The sequence below is a fragment of the Suillus discolor genome (assembly GCF_016758755.1).
Source record: "Suillus discolor strain FC423 chromosome Unknown F5147scaffold_36, whole genome shotgun sequence".
NCBI lineage: Eukaryota > Fungi > Basidiomycota > Agaricomycetes > Boletales > Suillaceae > Suillus > Suillus discolor.
In genome coordinates, this window is record NW_024541283.1 from 188,999 (window position 1) to 206,812 (window position 17,814).

A 17,814-nucleotide genomic window follows, 5' to 3' on the forward strand; every position below is an offset into this window, starting at 1 on the left:
AAAGATCGTTCGTTCTGTTCAGTCAAGCCCACAGCGACGCAAGGCATGGCTTGCAGAGGTGACAATGTCACTCAAGAAAACAGAGAACACTCTCAATCAAGTGGCACTCATGCTTATTCTGGATGTCAAGACTCGCTGGTCTTCAACGCATCAGATGCTTCGTAAGTACAGTCTTATAATTTGTGATTGAGTGTCAATCAAATTTGCAGGCTGTGCATTGGATTTTCGAAAAGCTATCAATGACTTTGTGGCGAAGATGCATGAACTACGCCAATATGAACTTTCTGATGACGATTGGCAGTCGATCGAACTAGTAACAGGGTGGCTGAAGGCATTCCGGTCAGCTACTACTCAAATGTCGATGACCAAGCGCCCAATGCTCTCTTCGGCCCATGCTATATTTCGAGGTCTCGAGGAATCACTTCGGGATGATCTCGCAAACCTTCTGGATTCAGCGCCAGTGAAAATACGACTGGCATTGATCAATGCACATCGGAAGCTCAGCGACTACTTTTTCAAGATCGATGATTCACCATACTATGTCTGGGCATCAAGTAAGTTTTGTACTACAATTTGTATTTCTAGTTTGATAGCTAATCTAGTTCAAGTACTCGATCCCTGCATCACTTATGAAGGTCTCCGTGACGACTGCACTGCTGATGATGAAAGTACACGGTTGCAAATTGACTCGCTGAAGAACGACCTACATGCCCTATATAAAGCTGACTATATCACTACATCCGTTGCACGGGACTGCACACCATCTACCAGCATAGGCCGCCATGCAGATGTGTCAGATGGCAGAATGTCCCCATCAAAGGTGAATTTTACAGCAAGGTATAAGAAGCGGTCGAATCTGTCAGTGGACAAATTCGAGGAGTATCTGAAGCTTCCGCAAGAGGACTTTGACCTTTGCGACCCCATTCAATGGTGGGCAGGTCACCGAGCACAATTTCCGAACCTCTCTCGACTTGCGCGTGATATCCTTTCAATACCTGGTGAGTACTTACTCCATGTCCCAGGTGTCTGTACTTAGTTCTCTTCTTTGTAGGATCTGCTGTTGCTGTTGAACGAGTTTTCTCTGGTGGTCGTGACACGGTTTCACTGCGGCGCGCTAGTCTCAAGCCTGAGACTATCAGGACATTGATGCTCGTGAAGGCGAGGCTTCGTTTGGGTCGTTCGTAGTTGATTTGCATTCCGTATGTACCGTACACCGCTGTATACGTCCGTATAATTCACTGTACCGTACTGTCCACTTCGTCCACCACCAATGTCATGTACAGTGTACGGGTTAGCCGTATACCATATTTATACCATATGTATACGGCTGTCTACTGTATACGGTACGGTGTACAGCCCTAGCTATATGTATGATGATTATTTTGTTGGGCCTGTAAGGCTGGGTTCGAGACTAGAATTGATAAGTTTGAAGTTGGTGACAAAGAAGGAAGCGAAGCAGGGTCCTGGGTTGCCCGGAGGGCCGTGGTATTCTAATTTTAAATCTGGCTCAAGCTGACTTAGAGACTGCGAACATGGCTCATACATGTCATGGACCAAACCAGGCCATGAATTACATAAGCTATAAGTATGTACAATGGCTCGGCTAACTATGGCTGCGCCCATGGCTAAAGCCGGAATAAACCGGAACTGCGGCAACACTAACAACAAGTGTGGCGTTGAAGGGCCTCACCACATTGCTTGACTTGCATAAGGAAGACTGAATTCCACTCTGCAATTTCATTGGATGCGAAAATATGTAGAGGATTTGGGGTCGGAGGGCATGGTGGTCTCTCCACATGAGGATCAAATTTGGGGTCAGTTTTTACCTCAACATCTGGTAGATGATGGAAGATGATGTCTTCGAAAAACACAAAAAATTGTTTCTGATAAGCTTCGTCATGTAGCTTTGCATGGATCTCAGAAGAATTGGCTGCACCATCTAACCATAAAAGGTAGTGCCCATGCAGAGAACCACGCTCAGTATATTCAGATGATCCATAGAAAGCACATATATGACCAAAGAGACCACCTGCTGCACTAGACTTCCCAGCTTTGAAATCCCATCCCAAAAGGTATTCAAAACAACATCTCCAAGAAAACTCGAAAAAATCTGCAGCAGCAACAGGGTCATGTGCTAGGCGAAGTGCATGCTTGCGGCCAGCAATCAACCGAGGGAAATGACTGGTAAGGTCCACAGAACTGTCACCATACATTACCTGAAAAATGGGACTGTGAGCGGCACTGGGATTGAAAGTAAAAAAAAGATGTGGCAGACCAAAGTAACTGAAGTAACTCCGTATTTCATTGCGGACAAAATTTTTGGAGGCTTCAGAGCCAGGAATTCTAACTGCAATAGTATTAACATTTTTTCAGTAAACTGAATGCTATCTTCTCATCTGGACTCAACTGAGACAACATCAGGTAACTGACCTGCAGATGATAAACTCTTAGACAGCTATATCTGATTTAAAATTTGCGTAATATGTATCAAAATTATACCTCGCATGAAAAAGCTTTGCATACCTGGACTTAGTTGGATGAAACCCACCAACGGCTCAAAGGTGGCAGCCCATTTGCAATCACGTGCCAGCTTGCGACGGTATTGCAATACCTATCAACGGTGGCAAGGGATGATTGATATGTTCAGAGTGACCACTATTGCCTAGTTGAGGATCAGCGGCATTATACTACAATTCTGCTCTGCACTGGAAATAGTATGCAACCTTTGACTGTTTTTATTCCATCTGCAATCTCTGAACAGATGCCAGCATTCAATAAAATTTTATATGGCTGGACTGTGCTGGACCAACACCACCTATTGTGCAAGGGCGCCGAGTGTCTACAACACAGTACCAATCCATATCAGTGTGATGATCATTTGTAAACCAAGTTTATCATTGAATTTCCCACCAGAACTCCATTGGCGCTGACTTTAGGCAAGAGGTTGCAATGCTAGTCTGGCATCGTTCAGATCTGTCGAGCACACAATGCAGGCGACGAGCGGTAGTGTAGTACCATGTCATCCAACTTCTATGAGATATTACTACCATATGCAAAGCTAGGGAGTTATTTTGTTGTCCGTAAACTCTCCCCAAATGCCGGAGGCAGTTAAAGCTTTTCAACTTTGGATTAGAGCTACCTGTAGTTCAATATTTCGGAACAATGATAGTGCGGTGTCCCCCGTCACCTAGATGCTGAAGTATGGCCATCACATCTAAGGTGGGTGAGGCCGCATCTGTTCTCAGCAAACTCTATCTGACTCCGTCATACCTGAATGAGTGCACCAATACTAGATTGCAATGCAGACAGCTGCGAAAGGTGCCCAGGTGCTGGTCATTGGTAACGTGGTTCCTTCTACCGTCATAAAGTCAATGTCTGATCATCTCATTCAATCTCAGCCTGTAATTTTCGCTCATCCAAACACACGCAGAAATTTAGCAGCAGTTTTTGACTTGCAGATCTTGCTCGCATGGATCAATACTGTACACGAGAACACGATGCTTACAACACGACAACGACCTATAATTTAACAGCGGTATCAACTGAATTGAGCCAATGGTGTTGGGGCGTGGCTTGAGATCATTTGATTCAGCAGGTACGTTTGTTGCGAGAGCCAAAAACAGGCTGGTATTAGATTGCAATTTTATCTACTACATAGAACACGCTCAAATGAAGGCTATGAAGTGGCTACGTTCGAAATTGAGGATTGTTTCAAAGCAAGGTGTCTTTGTCGAATCTTCGACAACGCACTGTTGGCACTAATAGGGCGCTTGGCAGCCGAAGAAGTGGGAAATATTTGGCTGAGTATGTCAATATGAGCCTATCTGCAACACAATGAAGGTGATAACATACCGATTCCACCATGTCAATAGCTCGTGAACTTCCTTGGACTCTTCAGGATCTTTAAGGAGGTCAAGAAGACTGTGGTAAAAGGTCTCTGAATCTGTAGTCATATCGGTCCTTGAGAACACCGAGGAGGAGCTCAGAGCAAACCGGACCTTCAGTCATGTCAAAATTGTCTACATACAGGAGAATCGCACTCAACAAACTTGTGTTGCGATATAAGCAATGGAGGCGATAGTGACAGAGGTCATGCCATGGAGGCAGGCGTTTCCGGATCGCGTAGCTTTCGGCTCCTTCTCGACCGAACTTGGAGACGTGAACACGTGTTTGTAAGCCTGGTGGAGTACCATACAGCAGAGAAACTTTGAAAAAGATGACACCCACATAGACAAGTAAACGGCTTCTAAGAAGGCCGCTCCACGGATCTTCAGTGTTGTAAGTATAGTGGGCGTATAAAAAAATGGGCCATTGATCGCCACAGACCCATAGTTCGCCACTTCGTAGGTTCATTTTGGTCCTATCCGCAAAGTGCGAAAATAATTAGTAGACCGAGTATGCATTTAATCAGAACGTACTGTAAGTCGTTCCAATCCAATCCCAAAGTAGAAACCCTGTAAGTTCGTGATTAAATCCACGATCGACCTTCGAGTTCCTATGTAGAGGAGGCTGGATAGCTTCTCCTTTCGGAGTGATCCAATCAAGGACCGCAGACTTCAATGTTTTCGTGTCATCACCTCTGGCACCAGCAGCTCCCTTGCCGATCTATAAATCATAAGTAAGAACTCTGACCATGAAAAAAAGCGACGTACCAGTTCTCCAACGTGAAGAATCTCCTCCTCAGACCCGTTTTTTTAATCGTTCCAGAAGACCTGGATAAGATTCCAAAAGCTGCTCAAAGACATGATGTTCCCGCCGCTCTCTAACAATATGTTGACCTGCACCAAACCGGTTCGGTGCATGGATGACTAATGCTCTCCCACGAGCCCGATACCCTAGAAATCATTATGAACAATCTTCCTTTACTTTATGGTTCAGACTGCAGTTCAGATAGTATTTTCATTTCTCAGACAGACTCAGATAGGCTGAATATTCTTGTATATTTAATTTTGTGGTAAATTCTGCTTAGTCAGCAATAACAATGACTCAGACTGAATCCCACACATGTCAAGTAACAGTGTAAAATAGTTCTTGCATAAGTTGCCTTGTGGGAACTTTCTTAACACTCTAAATACACGGCTCGCGTCATTTCTACGGTCAATAAAGTAACATCATAACAAGACACCAACAAATAACATAATCAGTCTGTTACTTAATATTTGTCACATGATACTAAGTTATATGACTCTAACAGTCAGGTGACCTATGATCCTAAACCAAATCAGGACAAAGCAACCTTTTGAGATGACTAAAGCTTGATGACACAAATTATAAAGCACATGACTACAGTAAATAGTATTGGTACAATCTGACTAAGCCTATTCCCCTTAGAATGTGGGAAATAGTAACACAGCCACCATAATTTATCTATATAAGACCCCACTTTTTGCCAATAAAAATATGCATACATAGGGAACTTTTAAAGCCCCACAAAATAAATTTGAGTGTGAAGTGTGATCAGTATCAACAACAGTGACAAGAGCTGTTAAGCAATCAACTGAGAGGTCATTGTAAGCAACATCCAGCAATACCTTTAGCTCATCGTCAACAACCGTGAAATATCTTGAGCTCACTGTGCTCAACAGTGAGCAAACTTTTTCTTTGATTTTCTACTGGTGAACCTCTAGTCTCTTTCTTTTCTTTTCTTTCTTCTTTCTCTCTTTCTTTTTCTGTTTCTTTGTTTGTTTGTTTCTTTTCATTTGTCTCTTTTTCTGTTCAGTTCATTCATGTCTCAGTGTTATTGTCTGAATTTGTTTCAAGATCTTTGTGTTGTCTTTACGTCCATCTAAGCACCGGCTTAGTGAGAAGACTTCAGAAGTTGATAGTGATGCTTGACCTCACTCATCTGAGTAGTGATACTGAGCCAGGGTTTTCTTTGTCTGCTAGACTTTAGTTGTTGAATAGGGGACTTGGTACTGAAATCCAAGGACGTCCGTTCCTGATTCTGTTTAATACTCATCGTGAGTTCCTTGGCAGCAGGTTCAATAGTGAACTAAGAGTTCTACTGATCACTGATTAGTCCTGACCTTTGATTCTACCTGTTTGTGCTGAGGGGGTGATTGCTATAATTTCGCACAACTTTCTGTAGTAAATTTATTACAAGAAGCATTGTTACTGAAGGAAGGGTTTCCCTTATCAATCTATTTCTTTTTTTATCAGTACCATACTGTTGGGCTGACTTTTCTCTGTTCTCTAAACACTGCCATACCATTGGAGTGAATCAATTTCTTTTTGTCATCACCATACTGTTGGGCTGACTACATTCTGTTTATTTTATTTTCTATTGCATCCATACTGTTGGATTGACTGGTATTGCTACTGACCTCACAAGAAGTACTTTTTGTCTGAACATAGCTTGGGGAAGTGTAAACAGCCACCCACGAACAACCACGTTATCAGTCATTGGTATTTGTCTGAATCGCTGACCGTGGAGATTTTTGATTTTGTAGGTGTTTATCTATAGATCATCTATCTAAGAAGACAACGTCACAGTCAACGAGGGGATAGAAATATAAGTATTCTTTTACTCAGCAGGGAAGTTTTCCAGCGGTGTATCTTCCATTTGTTCCAATCTCAGAATACCATTGGTGAGGAGGGATGGGTAATTGCACAGCGCAAACACTGTCCGACCAAAGTGCTGTCTGTGTGAGACAAGCGGATCAGTCGTTGAGCTAATTGACAGAATGAGTGAAGCGAAACCAGTGGTGAATGTTGGAGACAGCTTACACTTTTTTTCTGGGCGCCATTTGGAGGGCTGACGAGCCGTGTCTCCTTGAAACGCTAGAAGTGGCATCATCTGCAGTCATGAGTGCTAGAGAGCAATAAAAGGTAGTCCATGTATCGCCAATCTGAAACTAGCTTTTTATTCACAGCCTACCGTAAGTGATATATATATGGAACCTACCAGAGGCAGGCGCCAGTGATGGACTGGCAGGCTGCGCCAGTGGGTGACGGATATGCACAACTGATGCCGAAAGATCGGCCTGGTCACATTTTTTTTTGGAGGAGGTTTTGAGGAGAACCGAGAGAGCGCGGTATATTATCATAAGAGATAAAAGCTTGACATGGTCCTTCTTGCTCTAGCCTCTAGCTCACCAAAATGCAACAATCCTTGGGTCCAAATTTCAAGCTGCAAGGTCATGACACTAACTTGAACTTACCGTAAGTGTCAAGTTGATGTGACTCACCGTTTGCGAACGGGATCGCTGACTTGAATGCCCTACCCTTTGTTAGGAATGAGATAGCGGGTAACACTGATGGAAGAGAGGAGGAAGTCGCCAGTCATGGTGTAAGGTTCGTCAATGCGATCATTAATCGTCTCAAAGGCTCATTATTGGCCAGTGATGTAGTTTACGACAACTGCCACCTGAATCAGACTCCCTTCCTGCTGGTAAGAGAGCATGAGACAAGCGAGGAGGAGTCGATGGCTAGCCTCAAAGAGCGACTGCAATGTGCGGAATTAGGTTGTTTGATGTTGGGAGAACTATGTCAAAAGTACAGAGTTCGTTGGTTAGAGCAAAATTACCGGGCAATGGTATTGGAAGAGTATGCACCACCTGGGATTGATACTTGTTCTCCACGTCAGATGACGTGGGATACACCTTCTCCTATCCAAAGTAAATCCGATTTGCTCTCACCTCCAATAACTTCTGATCATCCTATTCAGGCGATGTCGAAGATGAATGGGATGCAGAAACATCGTAGCAATGTGTTCCCATGGAAATCCATGGTAGCGTGGCACTGGCAGGTGAAGTGAACTTGTGAGCCCTGAGGCCTGGACAATTAGCTGCATGATAATAGATGTTGAAAAGACACAGACCTAGATTTGAATGAGACTACTAGTAATAAGTAAGGGCGACATCAAGGCAATGTAATCGTAATCAGTAGTAGAACAAATGATCCAAATTTTGGCCTCAGACCCTCCAATTAAGAGTTTAGGTATACTGTTTTACACGGTTGGTACTACTGCTAGCATTAACCAACTAGTCCATATATCAGTCATAAATATGTGTAAAGATTGAAGCCACCACTACGACCAGGTAAATGATGCCATTGCTAAACCTCGAAGGCCTCAGAGTCCTCCCGATCATTGTCTATGTCATGGTCATAGGAACACATTTCGTCTGTGAGAGGTGGTGGAATACATCGTTTGGAAGACGGCGATGCGCCTGCGTAGATATCAGTTGGTGAGTAACTCATGATCGAATCACGCCAACGAGTATCATCACGCAAGTCTGAGTCTGATTCACGGGCCTTTCCAATAGCTACTGAATAAAGGTATGTCTCAGCTTGAGCACAGCACATCTTTGCCTTCAAGGTACCCAATTCCAACCCAATGTTGCGGGGGCAAGTAGGACCAGGAAGTGGCCATGACAGTAACTCTGTCTGACAGGCTTGTTCTGCACGCAATGCACTGTAGAACACCTCTTGGACATCGTCGGTGACCCATGTGCTCAACATGGGTAATAAGGATCCGACACACTTCGAGGTAACAGTGAGAACAGACGACATGAAATTAACTGCAATACTAACATTGGAAATGGTGGATGTGTGCCCATCTCTGTGTGAAGTAGTGAATTCGAAAGCTGGATTCAGGGTAAAGCAATCCAGAAAAGAGCAAATGTTCATCGAAGGTTCCACATCTGCAAGAGGGTAGGCATCTCGTCTCTTCAACCAAGCTTCACATTTTTCACGCATAGCTGCTGAACAAGTTAAAGGTAGGCGGGAATAAGCGTGTCTCAAGGTTGAAGTAGAGCTGGTGCCATGACAAAGTGAACATGGCTTATGATGAACTGCTTGTAGCGATATGGTTCAGACTACTGAAATCATGCATCAAAGCTGGAGGAGCTCACAAATCCAGTTCTGTTGCAAATGTTCGATGGCCCGGCTATACAAAGACACTTCCATTTGACTTCGTTTCTTTCTCTCCTCCATGAGATGATGCTCCAGCACCACATGCCTTTTCCCCCTCGGCTCATCCGCACAGATACTCTGGTGCTGTCGTAGTATTTCCTCTTGCTTCGCTTCTATGGTGCGTTCCCTGATGATTTCCCAAATATCACCAGTGTAGACCCGATCTTTCAGTAAAAATGAAAGAACCCTTAAATCAGCCTGGAGCTTTACAAAACGGTCAGGAAGTGAAGTTGAATGCGAAATTATCGCTTAACTCGCCTTGTCATTTGCTATGAGTCCTATGTAAGCGTCCAGGAGTCCAATGCCTAGTAAGTTTGAAAATTTTAAAATGTCTATACAAGCAGTCGAGTCGTTGAACAGCTGCAAAGTTGAATTTGTAAGACAGGTTGACATTGTGGGGAAAAATGTAGGTAGATAATCAGGTCAGTATCCAAGCTATTTGTAGCGGAGACCAAATCCCAATGAGGTACTGGATCTTATCTTCGTTCTACATAAAGTAAATGCAAAGCTGGCGAACAACGCCAGCCAATATGATCTGGTATGAAGGAGGAATGATTACCATCAGGCCCGAGGTGATAAGTATCTGTACCAGTTGCAGAGGCCCGAAAAAATAAACTGTCTGCATACTGGGCGTCAATAGTAGCAAAAGTCAGAGAAGGAAATCCACCTGCATTGGAGGTAATTTCCACTCACATCGATTACAAGAATGGGACTGGATGACCTGAATAAGACCGCAGATTGAGCTGATCAGCTTCAAGATGTAACTGATTGTTACTACTTGCATTGTCTCTTCCGGCAAATAGTCCAACGGTCACACGCACACTCAATAGCTTTCTAACAATTCTCCTGTTTTATGATGATCAAATGCGGAGTGTACTTAATATATAACTCACCCTCTTCAAGTTCGTCCATGGGCTGTGTGTTAACGCCCAGGTATACGACCTCGACAAGGAAAACTTGAGTGTTGATTATGGTCCTTGATCACTTTCATATTACACTTCACACAGCAGAGGGAAGAGAGACGTTAGTGGCATGCTGCCGTTGATCTGCGTTGATCTGGAGTCTGGACATTATTTTGATACTTTAGGCGGTGCAGAGACCAAAGTACAGATGTTTGAACTCCGCGCTATATTTTTTCACTCCACCTAAATTTTGAAAGTCACAACATATTCGAATTCCCTGCTAGTACTGAGACTGATGATTGATTATGTAGTAATCTGAGTGGTTGAACTTGAATGTCTTCGTCCCTTCTGCACTCCTGAACAGACATGGTGGTTCATCGCCGGCCTCAGTCCTATGCATTTGCACTTTTTGCAACTTTTGAACAGGGTACGAAACTCTCCTGCACTAATTCCATCGTCAGTAGACGAGGTAAGTTTGTTTAACAAGTCCGTTTGCTCCTGTAAGGTTGTTTCATTTGGAATGCTAACAATTTCATTTACTTTGCAATCCATTAGTGAGACTGATGAAGCAGTGAAGCAAATCGTACCTCTTCGCGGGTACTGGAAGGCGGCCAAAGGCTCTTGCTGGAAGTGCGCGTTCATCTTCACTGGGTGCTAAAGGTTAGTGTGATATCTTGTTGTGCAAGAAGGCCACTGACCTTGGTATCCGCATCTATATGATGCACACTTTACTGTCCAATAAGCTGTTCTCACGCTTCTACTCCACCAAGTGCACATTGCCGCTTCAATGTATGCTTCTTTTTCTCCTCCATCTGCGCACAAGCAGCATAGATATTTAAAATTGTATTCTTGTCAGTGCTTCTCTAATCTGGATGGTGGAATCTTCTTCCCCTTGCCATCAGCTGGCCTGCGTCATTTTGCGCAAGTTATTGTTCTAAATTCGCACATTAATCAATGGACATCTCACCAGCACCATTTGACCATCAATTTTGAGGCACTGTCATAGTGCAACAGCGCGAAGCGGCAGCTCATGGCTTCTGCAATCATTTTTGCTAACTGTCGAGCATTTTCATGACAGTCAGGTGGGGCAGTGATAGTGGAGGAAGGTGAAGACAGCGGTTCCATTGGGTCACTTGGTGCAGCAAGGATGAGATCTCCCCCTACTTATACGAGGCTTCAAGTTCGGTTTTTGGGCCATGTACATAAAACATCATCACGAGCCTTTGGTGCTAGGCTATACTGGCGCCGTTGAATGTGGGAACTTGGGACTATGGATCTGATGGCGAGTCGGGCCAGATCTCGCTGGCTCAAAGCTTGTTCTGTATGGAAACGCCAGTGAGTCCCTTTATTCTGATTCTTTAACATTGAGTTCAACTATAGAATTCCTTCAGGCCTCCCCATAATGGACCAGGTAGGATTATCGTCCAGTCGAAATCCTTTCAGATGCACCTGCGCCCATGAGTTTATGCAGGAGAACATGTATACCAAACATCAATGTTCGTGCACAAAGGGCAAGAAACGTTTGTTATCTGCTTTATCTAAGGCCAAAAACCTCCTAGGCTCCGCAAAACGGGCTCGAGTTGATGAAAATGGTGGCAGACAGCCTTCTAATAATCCTTCAATGCCGTCCGCAATGTCTCCCCCCCCTGCAGCATCGTGTGCAGATTCTTCCTTGCACAACGCACCCAACTCAGTATCTGATGTCATTATCAGCCCAGCACCCATGGAGACAGACGAGGGGTCATCCCTAGCGCAATGAAGGAGTCGACATGTTGGCGTACCCATGCCACGATGCTATAGACAGCACGATGATGTACTTCCACAACCTCCTCCGACTGTTCCCTGCAATCAGACTACCCAACAACAGGAATGTAATCCACCTGCAAGTTCCACCAATGTGTCTACTGTTCGTACATGTATACGGGATCCTCCTTTCTGTACAGTGAGAAATGTGTTCGGGCTAGTACGCCAATTTTTCTCAGCAACTCCCCCATCTCATGACCCCAAAGAAGTCACAAATCTCCGAGATATCTGCTCTATTCCATCTGCTCATCCAACAGAACAGGAAGTCCCTGCTGAACCTCGCGACATCTCATTTGATCCCTACCCCAATCGGTCTTCTTTTGACCTTGGACATTGGTATTGGAATGGTAGTGCCCAGAAGTCGCATCAGAGCTTCAAGGAACTGATAGACATCATCGGAAGTCCAGATTTTGACCCTCATGATGTGTGAGCTATGCCATGGGATAAGATTAACTCGCAATTAGGTGTGAGCATTGATGAAGACGAAAGTGGCGAATGGGAGGATGCGGATGCGGGTTGGCGTAAAACACAAGTCACGATTGAAGTCCCTTTTTCTCATACCACAGCTCAGCCAAACGCTCAACCGTATGTCGCTACAGACCTTTACCATCGGTCTCTTGTTTCTGTTATTCGGGAAAAACTCGCAAATCCGCAGGACAACGAACTTTTTCATTATGAGCCTTACCAACTTCGGTGGAGCGCCAACCATCTTCCACGTGAAGTAAATATTCGGGGCAAGTTATACACTTCTCCGGCATTTATGGATGTGCACAGAAAACTTCAGGGGTCACCTGCAGAGCCAGGATGCGATTTACCCCGGGTGGTTGTCGCACTCATGTTCTGGTCCGATGCTACACACCTGACAACTTTCGGCAGCACGAAACTGTGGCCAATATATATGTATTTTGGGAATGAATCGAAGTATTGCCGGTGTAAACCATCGTGCAATCTAGGTAATCATGTGGCATACTTTCAAAAGGTAAGGTCCCAAATTACTTTCTTATCCTGTAATGAAACTGATGTCTGGCAGCTTCTGGAATCGTTCAAGGATTTCGTAGGTACTTACACCCGTGGCAAAGGAGTTGGCCGGGAATGTACAACACATTGCCACCGGGAATTATTCCAAGCTCAATGGAAGGTTTTACTCAATCCCGAGTTTTTACATGCATACGAACACGGCATTGTGATCCTCTGTTGTGACAGCATCAAACATAGGTTTTACCCGCGAATATCCACCTATTCTGCGGATTACCCTGAGAAGTGAGTCATTGACATCATTTGTTCGATTTTGCAACTTATGAAAACCAGGGTACTTGTCGCAACTATCCGGCAGCTGGGAGGTTGTCCTTGCCCACAATGTGTCATACCAACGGGACGACTTAACAATTTAGGAATGCTTTGCGATAGGCAGCAGCGTACGACTCTTGCACATTCTGATCACTCGAGGAGCCAGCTGGTTAAAACAGCACGCGGCTTCATCTACAAAAAGAATTACAGTGTTGACAGCACAGCTGTCGAGTCGCTTTTGAAGCCTGAATCATGGGTACCAACCTCTGTGAGCATGACCATCAACTTTTTGCTCGCTTTTACTAACACTTCATTAGAACACTTTTTCGGATTGCCTCGGTTCTTTTGGATTCAATGTGTTTGTCGCGCTCGTGGTGGATCTGCTGCACGAGTCTGAACTTGGAGTATGGCATATACTTTTGATACACTTGCTAAGAATTCTTTGTGCCTTCAACAAGGACCTGATCCATGAGCTTGATAAGAGGTGCACCAAATTTTTATCTTTCAGTATCACTTAATAAGCTAACAATCAATTGGTGTTGATAGGTACAGGCAGGTCCCCCCATTTGGCTCAGCGACCATCAGGAGATTCTCTGCAAACACTTCCAATATGTCCAACTTGGCTGCTCGTAACTTCGAAGACCTTTTACAAGTATGTATTCGGAAAACTCCCATGTCTTCGCCAACTAATTTTGTTTCAAGTGTTCAATCCCTGTTTTCGATGGTCTGCTTCCAGATCATCACAACAAAATTCTTATGAATCTTCTTTTTGTCATGGCCCACTGGCATGGATTGCCGAAACTTCGCATGCACTCAGACCTCACCCTAGAAATTCTCAACCAACAGACAATGGATCTTGGCGAACAATTTCGTGAGTTTAAAGCAAAAGTTTGCTCTGCATATCATACCCAAGAACTCGATCGTGAAGTTGATGCACGATCTCGTCGACAGGCAAAGGATGTGGCCAAACGGGTAGAGACAGGCAAGGTGAATAATGTCAGGCAAGTGACTGCAGCTCCACAATCTGAGCCAGGTGCCATCGGTAAAGGAAAAGGAAAAGTGAGTCCAGAGCAGTCCCAGGACATACCTGTGCCAAAGCAGCTGCAAAGGAAAAAGTCGTTTAATTTTCGAACTTACAAGTTTCACGCACTCGGAGATTACATGGCCTCCATCCGTCATTTTGGAACAACAGATTTGTACAGCACCGAACCAGTATGTCGTGGCTCGCTGCTCTTCCTTACCCTAAATTAATTTCTTATTAAGGAGAACTAGAGCATCGTACGTCAAAAGGCAGATATTGTCGTACTGATCGAAAGGCCTTCATTCGCCAGCTAACTCAGATCGAGCGTCGCCAGACGCGTTTGCACCGCATCAAGCAACAGCAACAACGAAAAGACTTTCGTACAGAGGTGAATGAAATGACGAACGACCCCGAAGTACATCATTATATCGGCCAAAGCGAGAAGAATTATGATGATATTGGTCACTACCTCCGCAGCCACGTGCATGACCCTGCTATGAAGGTAAGTGACTTCTCACTTGATAGACATTATTCTAAGCCGCGCCCCAGGACTTCTTTTCCCGATTAAAAGTCCATATTATTGATCGCCTCAATCCGGGGGACAAGTCAGCTTGTCTCAACCAAGAACACGACACCATTCTATTCAAACGTAACAGAATCTATCATCACAACATTGCCAAATTCAATTTTACTACTTACGATGTTAGGAGGGCGCAAGACATTGTCAATCCAAGGACGCCTCATTGCAACATTATGATGCTCAAACATTGTGAGGATCAAACTGATGATAATGACAATTATTGTTATGCCAAAGTCCTCGGCATCCATCATGTCAATATTGTTCGTGTGGGGAATGTATATGAATCCCACTGATTGGAATTCCTTTTTGTTCGATGGTACGAATCCGTACGCATTCACTCATGGGAGACACATACCTTGGGCCATGTTCGTTTCGTGCCCCTGGCAGATGAGAATGCATTTGGCTTTGTAGACCCGGGTGTTGTTCTTCAGGCATGCCACATAATACCGGCCTTCTCTTGTGGACAACGCGATCCCATGGAACACGGAATTTCTCCTCTTGCGAGAGATAAATACAATTAGCACGAGTTTTACGTCAACAGGTAAGTATTCCTATTCGTTTTGGGTCATATTTACTGATAATTCAACTGTCTAGCTTTGTCGATCGAGACACGCTAATGCGCTTCCACTTTGGACTTGGAGTTGGGCATGTGTACTCCCACGACACAGAAAAATACCTTCATTCGACTCAAGGGGCACCTCACCTTCCAACAACGCAAACGGGACATGGATATCCAGAAAGAGAAGAAGGCCTCTGGGACACCACCAATGGGGAAGCTCCTGACGATGGTGAGGAGGGTGAAGAGGGTGAGCATATTGCTGTCGAGGAGTTGAACCATTTTCAACAGGAGCAAAATGGAAGCACAGAGTCACTAATCGATGCTCTCGACGAAATGTTTAGTACTGACCATGCCTTTGATTATGAAAACTAGCCTAGCATACATTCGGTAATGTCATGATGGACACAAATCTGATTCTTCCTTCACAAGTCACACTCATTGCTGGCGCCTTCAGCCAGCCTCGTTAATTTATCTATTATGGTCAGTATGCTATCATCAAATCCTGGCGCATTCAGCTGGCCATCAGTAATTTCTGGTGCGTTATCAGTCATTCTGGCACTGTCAGCCACCGAATTTAATTTTGTTAAGCGCGTAATTCAATCATTTCCGATTCCTGGTGCAGCCTTGATACCGATCTGGCCCATAGTGCGACCTTCACTTCAGTCATTTTGATCTCTAGCACAACCTTACTCCATTCTGCCTAGCTATCGTGATTTACCCATCTCAAGCGTCAAGCAGTTGGCTACAATCTCTACCATGCATCTGCCTATTTAAAACCGAGGAATTTCCTCGTCAGTCCCTCAAAGTACACCACCTTTTTCCATGGATATACATCGTGAGTTGACTCAATCTCACTGATGCCCTTTTTGCTGATGTGACTTGAGGGTAATAGTACAGCCCACTGCTCCAGTTTATCTGTACACGCCTCAGTTGGGTCGTGTACTACAGGTTATACCACCACCTGTATGCCGACTTCTTATAATGCGTGTGATATCCGCTGATGCCTTTTTTCCAGAATGCCCAAGTTCGCCTCATCTATCCACCCTGTTGTTTATATCTAACTTATCATTTCAGCACCCTTTCGTTGATTTCAATGGCCCAGAACGTTTTATCCTCGGTGCTTATCTGGCCTACTGTCAGGTCTCTCCGATATATGTGAGCCATCTTCAAAATCAGTTACTTCATTTTATCGTTCTGTAGTGTCCAGATTATGTGTTGGTCAACAGTTTAGATGGTGTTCTACCCGTAGTCGGCACACTCGCTATTCCTCACCATGATGAAACACTGTTTCATACAGTATACAAAAAGCAGGTGAGAGCTACATCAAATTGGAAATAACACCCTGACAGGATGAACATAGTTTGGTGACAGTGATTTCCTTCGGGCTATTGACGCCCAGTTTTGCCGGCCAAACGGGGCAGGCATGATCATTCCAGTGTGGCAAGTGAGTTTTACCTTCATGCTAGTGTGCAGTGTTCTGTAGGCTGATTTTCATTTCCATAGCTCAGCAAGTTGATTCACTGACAAACATTCTGGGCAGTTTTCCAGTACCATCGAGAATAGACTGTCAGATATGCATAAGGTAGTCCGGGGATGCATCAGACTCGACGACTTCTCTGGTGGTGGTACGGTTCAAGAACAGGAGGCGAGGATCAAAGCATTATTTGATTCTTTTAACCCAAGTGACCAACAGGATGTAAGTGGCAAGGCCGATGTGATATCATCATGACTTATGGTGACCTAGATCGAACAAGCTATTGCTGAACTTGTGGAACTGCATATGTTCAGGGAACTCATGTGGATGGCAACGTTCCAAACTGTGATCAGCTTGGCTGAGGGTACCCGCGATGGCAGGGTCGCTGACCTTTTTCCTCAAGAAGTTCGAGGGGAGAACTTGGCATTAGCAAAATGTTTTGCTGCGACTTTGCTAACCATAGTAAGTGTTTCTTAGTTGTTGCTTGTAGTGGTGAAGTCATCGCTGTATCAGATTTACCATACGTTTCATCTTGGGCAACCCCTGAAGACCCGTGGCCGCAAACCGGGTGCTGTGTATTGTATCATCCTAACTGCCATTACGCATATGTATGCGAACCTGAAGCAGTATCCCACATTTATGAAGACAATGGTTGGGTTGACATTCCTAAGGTCAGTGTTCTTTTCATGATCTCTGCATTGGTTTTTGATGCATATCGACATTCAGGGCTCCGAATGTGTTGCCCATGGACCCCAAGATCCAAGCCCCTAAAGTGTCCGCGTATGAGAAACGAGCAAGAACTGTAGCAGATTGTAGTCCCATCAAGCAGGTGGAGGTCAATTTACCTGATCTTCCCTATGCAGAGTTCACATCCATCCGTTATGCGAGGACGACGGAGATAGTCGACAATAGATGCTTCCTCTGACTTTGGGAATGTTGATCGGTTCGCATAGGTGTATGATACTCCCGTTCATTTGTCGCACGAGATGTAGGATATGTACTAATTACTCGCACGCTAAGCAATGTATGATCGTCATCGATGTATTCGACAACGTGCTATTCAGTGCACCGCTGAGATGAGCTGTGACGATCACACTTGATCATAGGGGGCTTGATGGACTCGAGCACCACTTTGTTTGATAGCATCTATCAGTGCACTGCCATGTCATGTTATTGGATATAGTGGTACACCAGATATTATCTACATTCAAGGTATGAATCCCAGTGAGGATCGACAAAAAAGAAATAGATATATGTAAATAGAGAACAAAAAAT

The 17,814-nt window shown here is 44.5% G+C and overlaps 6 protein-coding genes across 6 annotated transcripts; 3 read left to right on the top strand and 3 right to left on the bottom strand.

The window, feature by feature from the left end:
• Positions 1-1,985: 1,985 nt before the first annotated feature.
• F5147DRAFT_527039 (uncharacterized protein) lies at positions 1,986-2,363 on the bottom strand (the record flags this gene model as incomplete). The annotated part of the gene is made up of 1 exon (XM_041430011.1): positions 1,986-2,363. A coding segment is annotated over one exon (378 nt), but the record flags the coding sequence as incomplete, so codon positions are not given.
• Positions 2,364-3,676: 1,313 nt separating this feature from the next.
• F5147DRAFT_746330 (uncharacterized protein) lies at positions 3,677-6,793 on the bottom strand (the record flags this gene model as incomplete). Its single annotated transcript, XM_041439836.1, has 8 exons — positions 3,677-3,800; positions 3,853-3,998; positions 4,050-4,178; positions 4,228-4,360; positions 4,415-4,605; positions 4,653-4,679; positions 5,280-5,283; positions 6,528-6,793. 8 exons carry the CDS (start codon positions 6,791-6,793, stop codon positions 3,677-3,679), a joined length of 1,020 nt encoding a protein of 339 aa, XP_041291493.1.
• Positions 6,794-7,099: 306 nt separating this feature from the next.
• Positions 7,100-7,704, top strand: F5147DRAFT_774997 (uncharacterized protein; the record flags this gene model as incomplete). The annotated part of the gene is made up of 4 exons (XM_041441654.1): positions 7,100-7,161; positions 7,234-7,293; positions 7,342-7,616; positions 7,667-7,704. 4 exons carry the CDS (start codon positions 7,100-7,102, stop codon positions 7,702-7,704), a joined length of 435 nt encoding a protein of 144 aa, XP_041291494.1.
• A 351-nt stretch (positions 7,705-8,055) lies between these two features.
• F5147DRAFT_653941 (uncharacterized protein) lies at positions 8,056-10,940 on the bottom strand (the record flags this gene model as incomplete). Its single annotated transcript, XM_041433823.1, has 9 exons — positions 8,056-8,481; positions 8,533-8,702; positions 8,853-9,117; positions 9,607-9,656; positions 9,807-9,869; positions 10,403-10,462; positions 10,514-10,527; positions 10,569-10,627; positions 10,797-10,940. 9 exons carry the CDS (start codon positions 10,938-10,940, stop codon positions 8,056-8,058), a joined length of 1,251 nt encoding a protein of 416 aa, XP_041291495.1.
• Positions 10,941-11,448: 508 nt separating this feature from the next.
• Positions 11,449-15,437, top strand: F5147DRAFT_774999 (uncharacterized protein; the record flags this gene model as incomplete). The annotated part of the gene is made up of 13 exons (XM_041441655.1): positions 11,449-11,555; positions 11,616-12,044; positions 12,108-12,597; positions 12,649-12,878; positions 12,927-13,173; positions 13,223-13,309; positions 13,364-13,389; positions 13,452-13,557; positions 13,608-14,117; positions 14,178-14,183; positions 14,237-14,428; positions 15,028-15,047; positions 15,101-15,437. The coding sequence occupies 13 exons, from the start codon at positions 11,449-11,451 to the stop codon at positions 15,435-15,437; spliced, it is 2,787 nt and encodes a 928-aa protein (XP_041291496.1).
• Positions 15,438-15,887: 450 nt separating this feature from the next.
• On the top strand, positions 15,888-17,464 carry F5147DRAFT_775000 (uncharacterized protein; the record flags this gene model as incomplete). Its single annotated transcript, XM_041441656.1, has 10 exons — positions 15,888-15,900; positions 15,958-16,028; positions 16,081-16,089; positions 16,140-16,220; positions 16,266-16,376; positions 16,426-16,509; positions 16,606-16,761; positions 16,810-17,001; positions 17,053-17,210; positions 17,266-17,464. The coding sequence occupies 10 exons, from the start codon at positions 15,888-15,890 to the stop codon at positions 17,462-17,464; spliced, it is 1,074 nt and encodes a 357-aa protein (XP_041291497.1).
• Between the last annotated feature and the right edge of the window lie 350 nt (positions 17,465-17,814).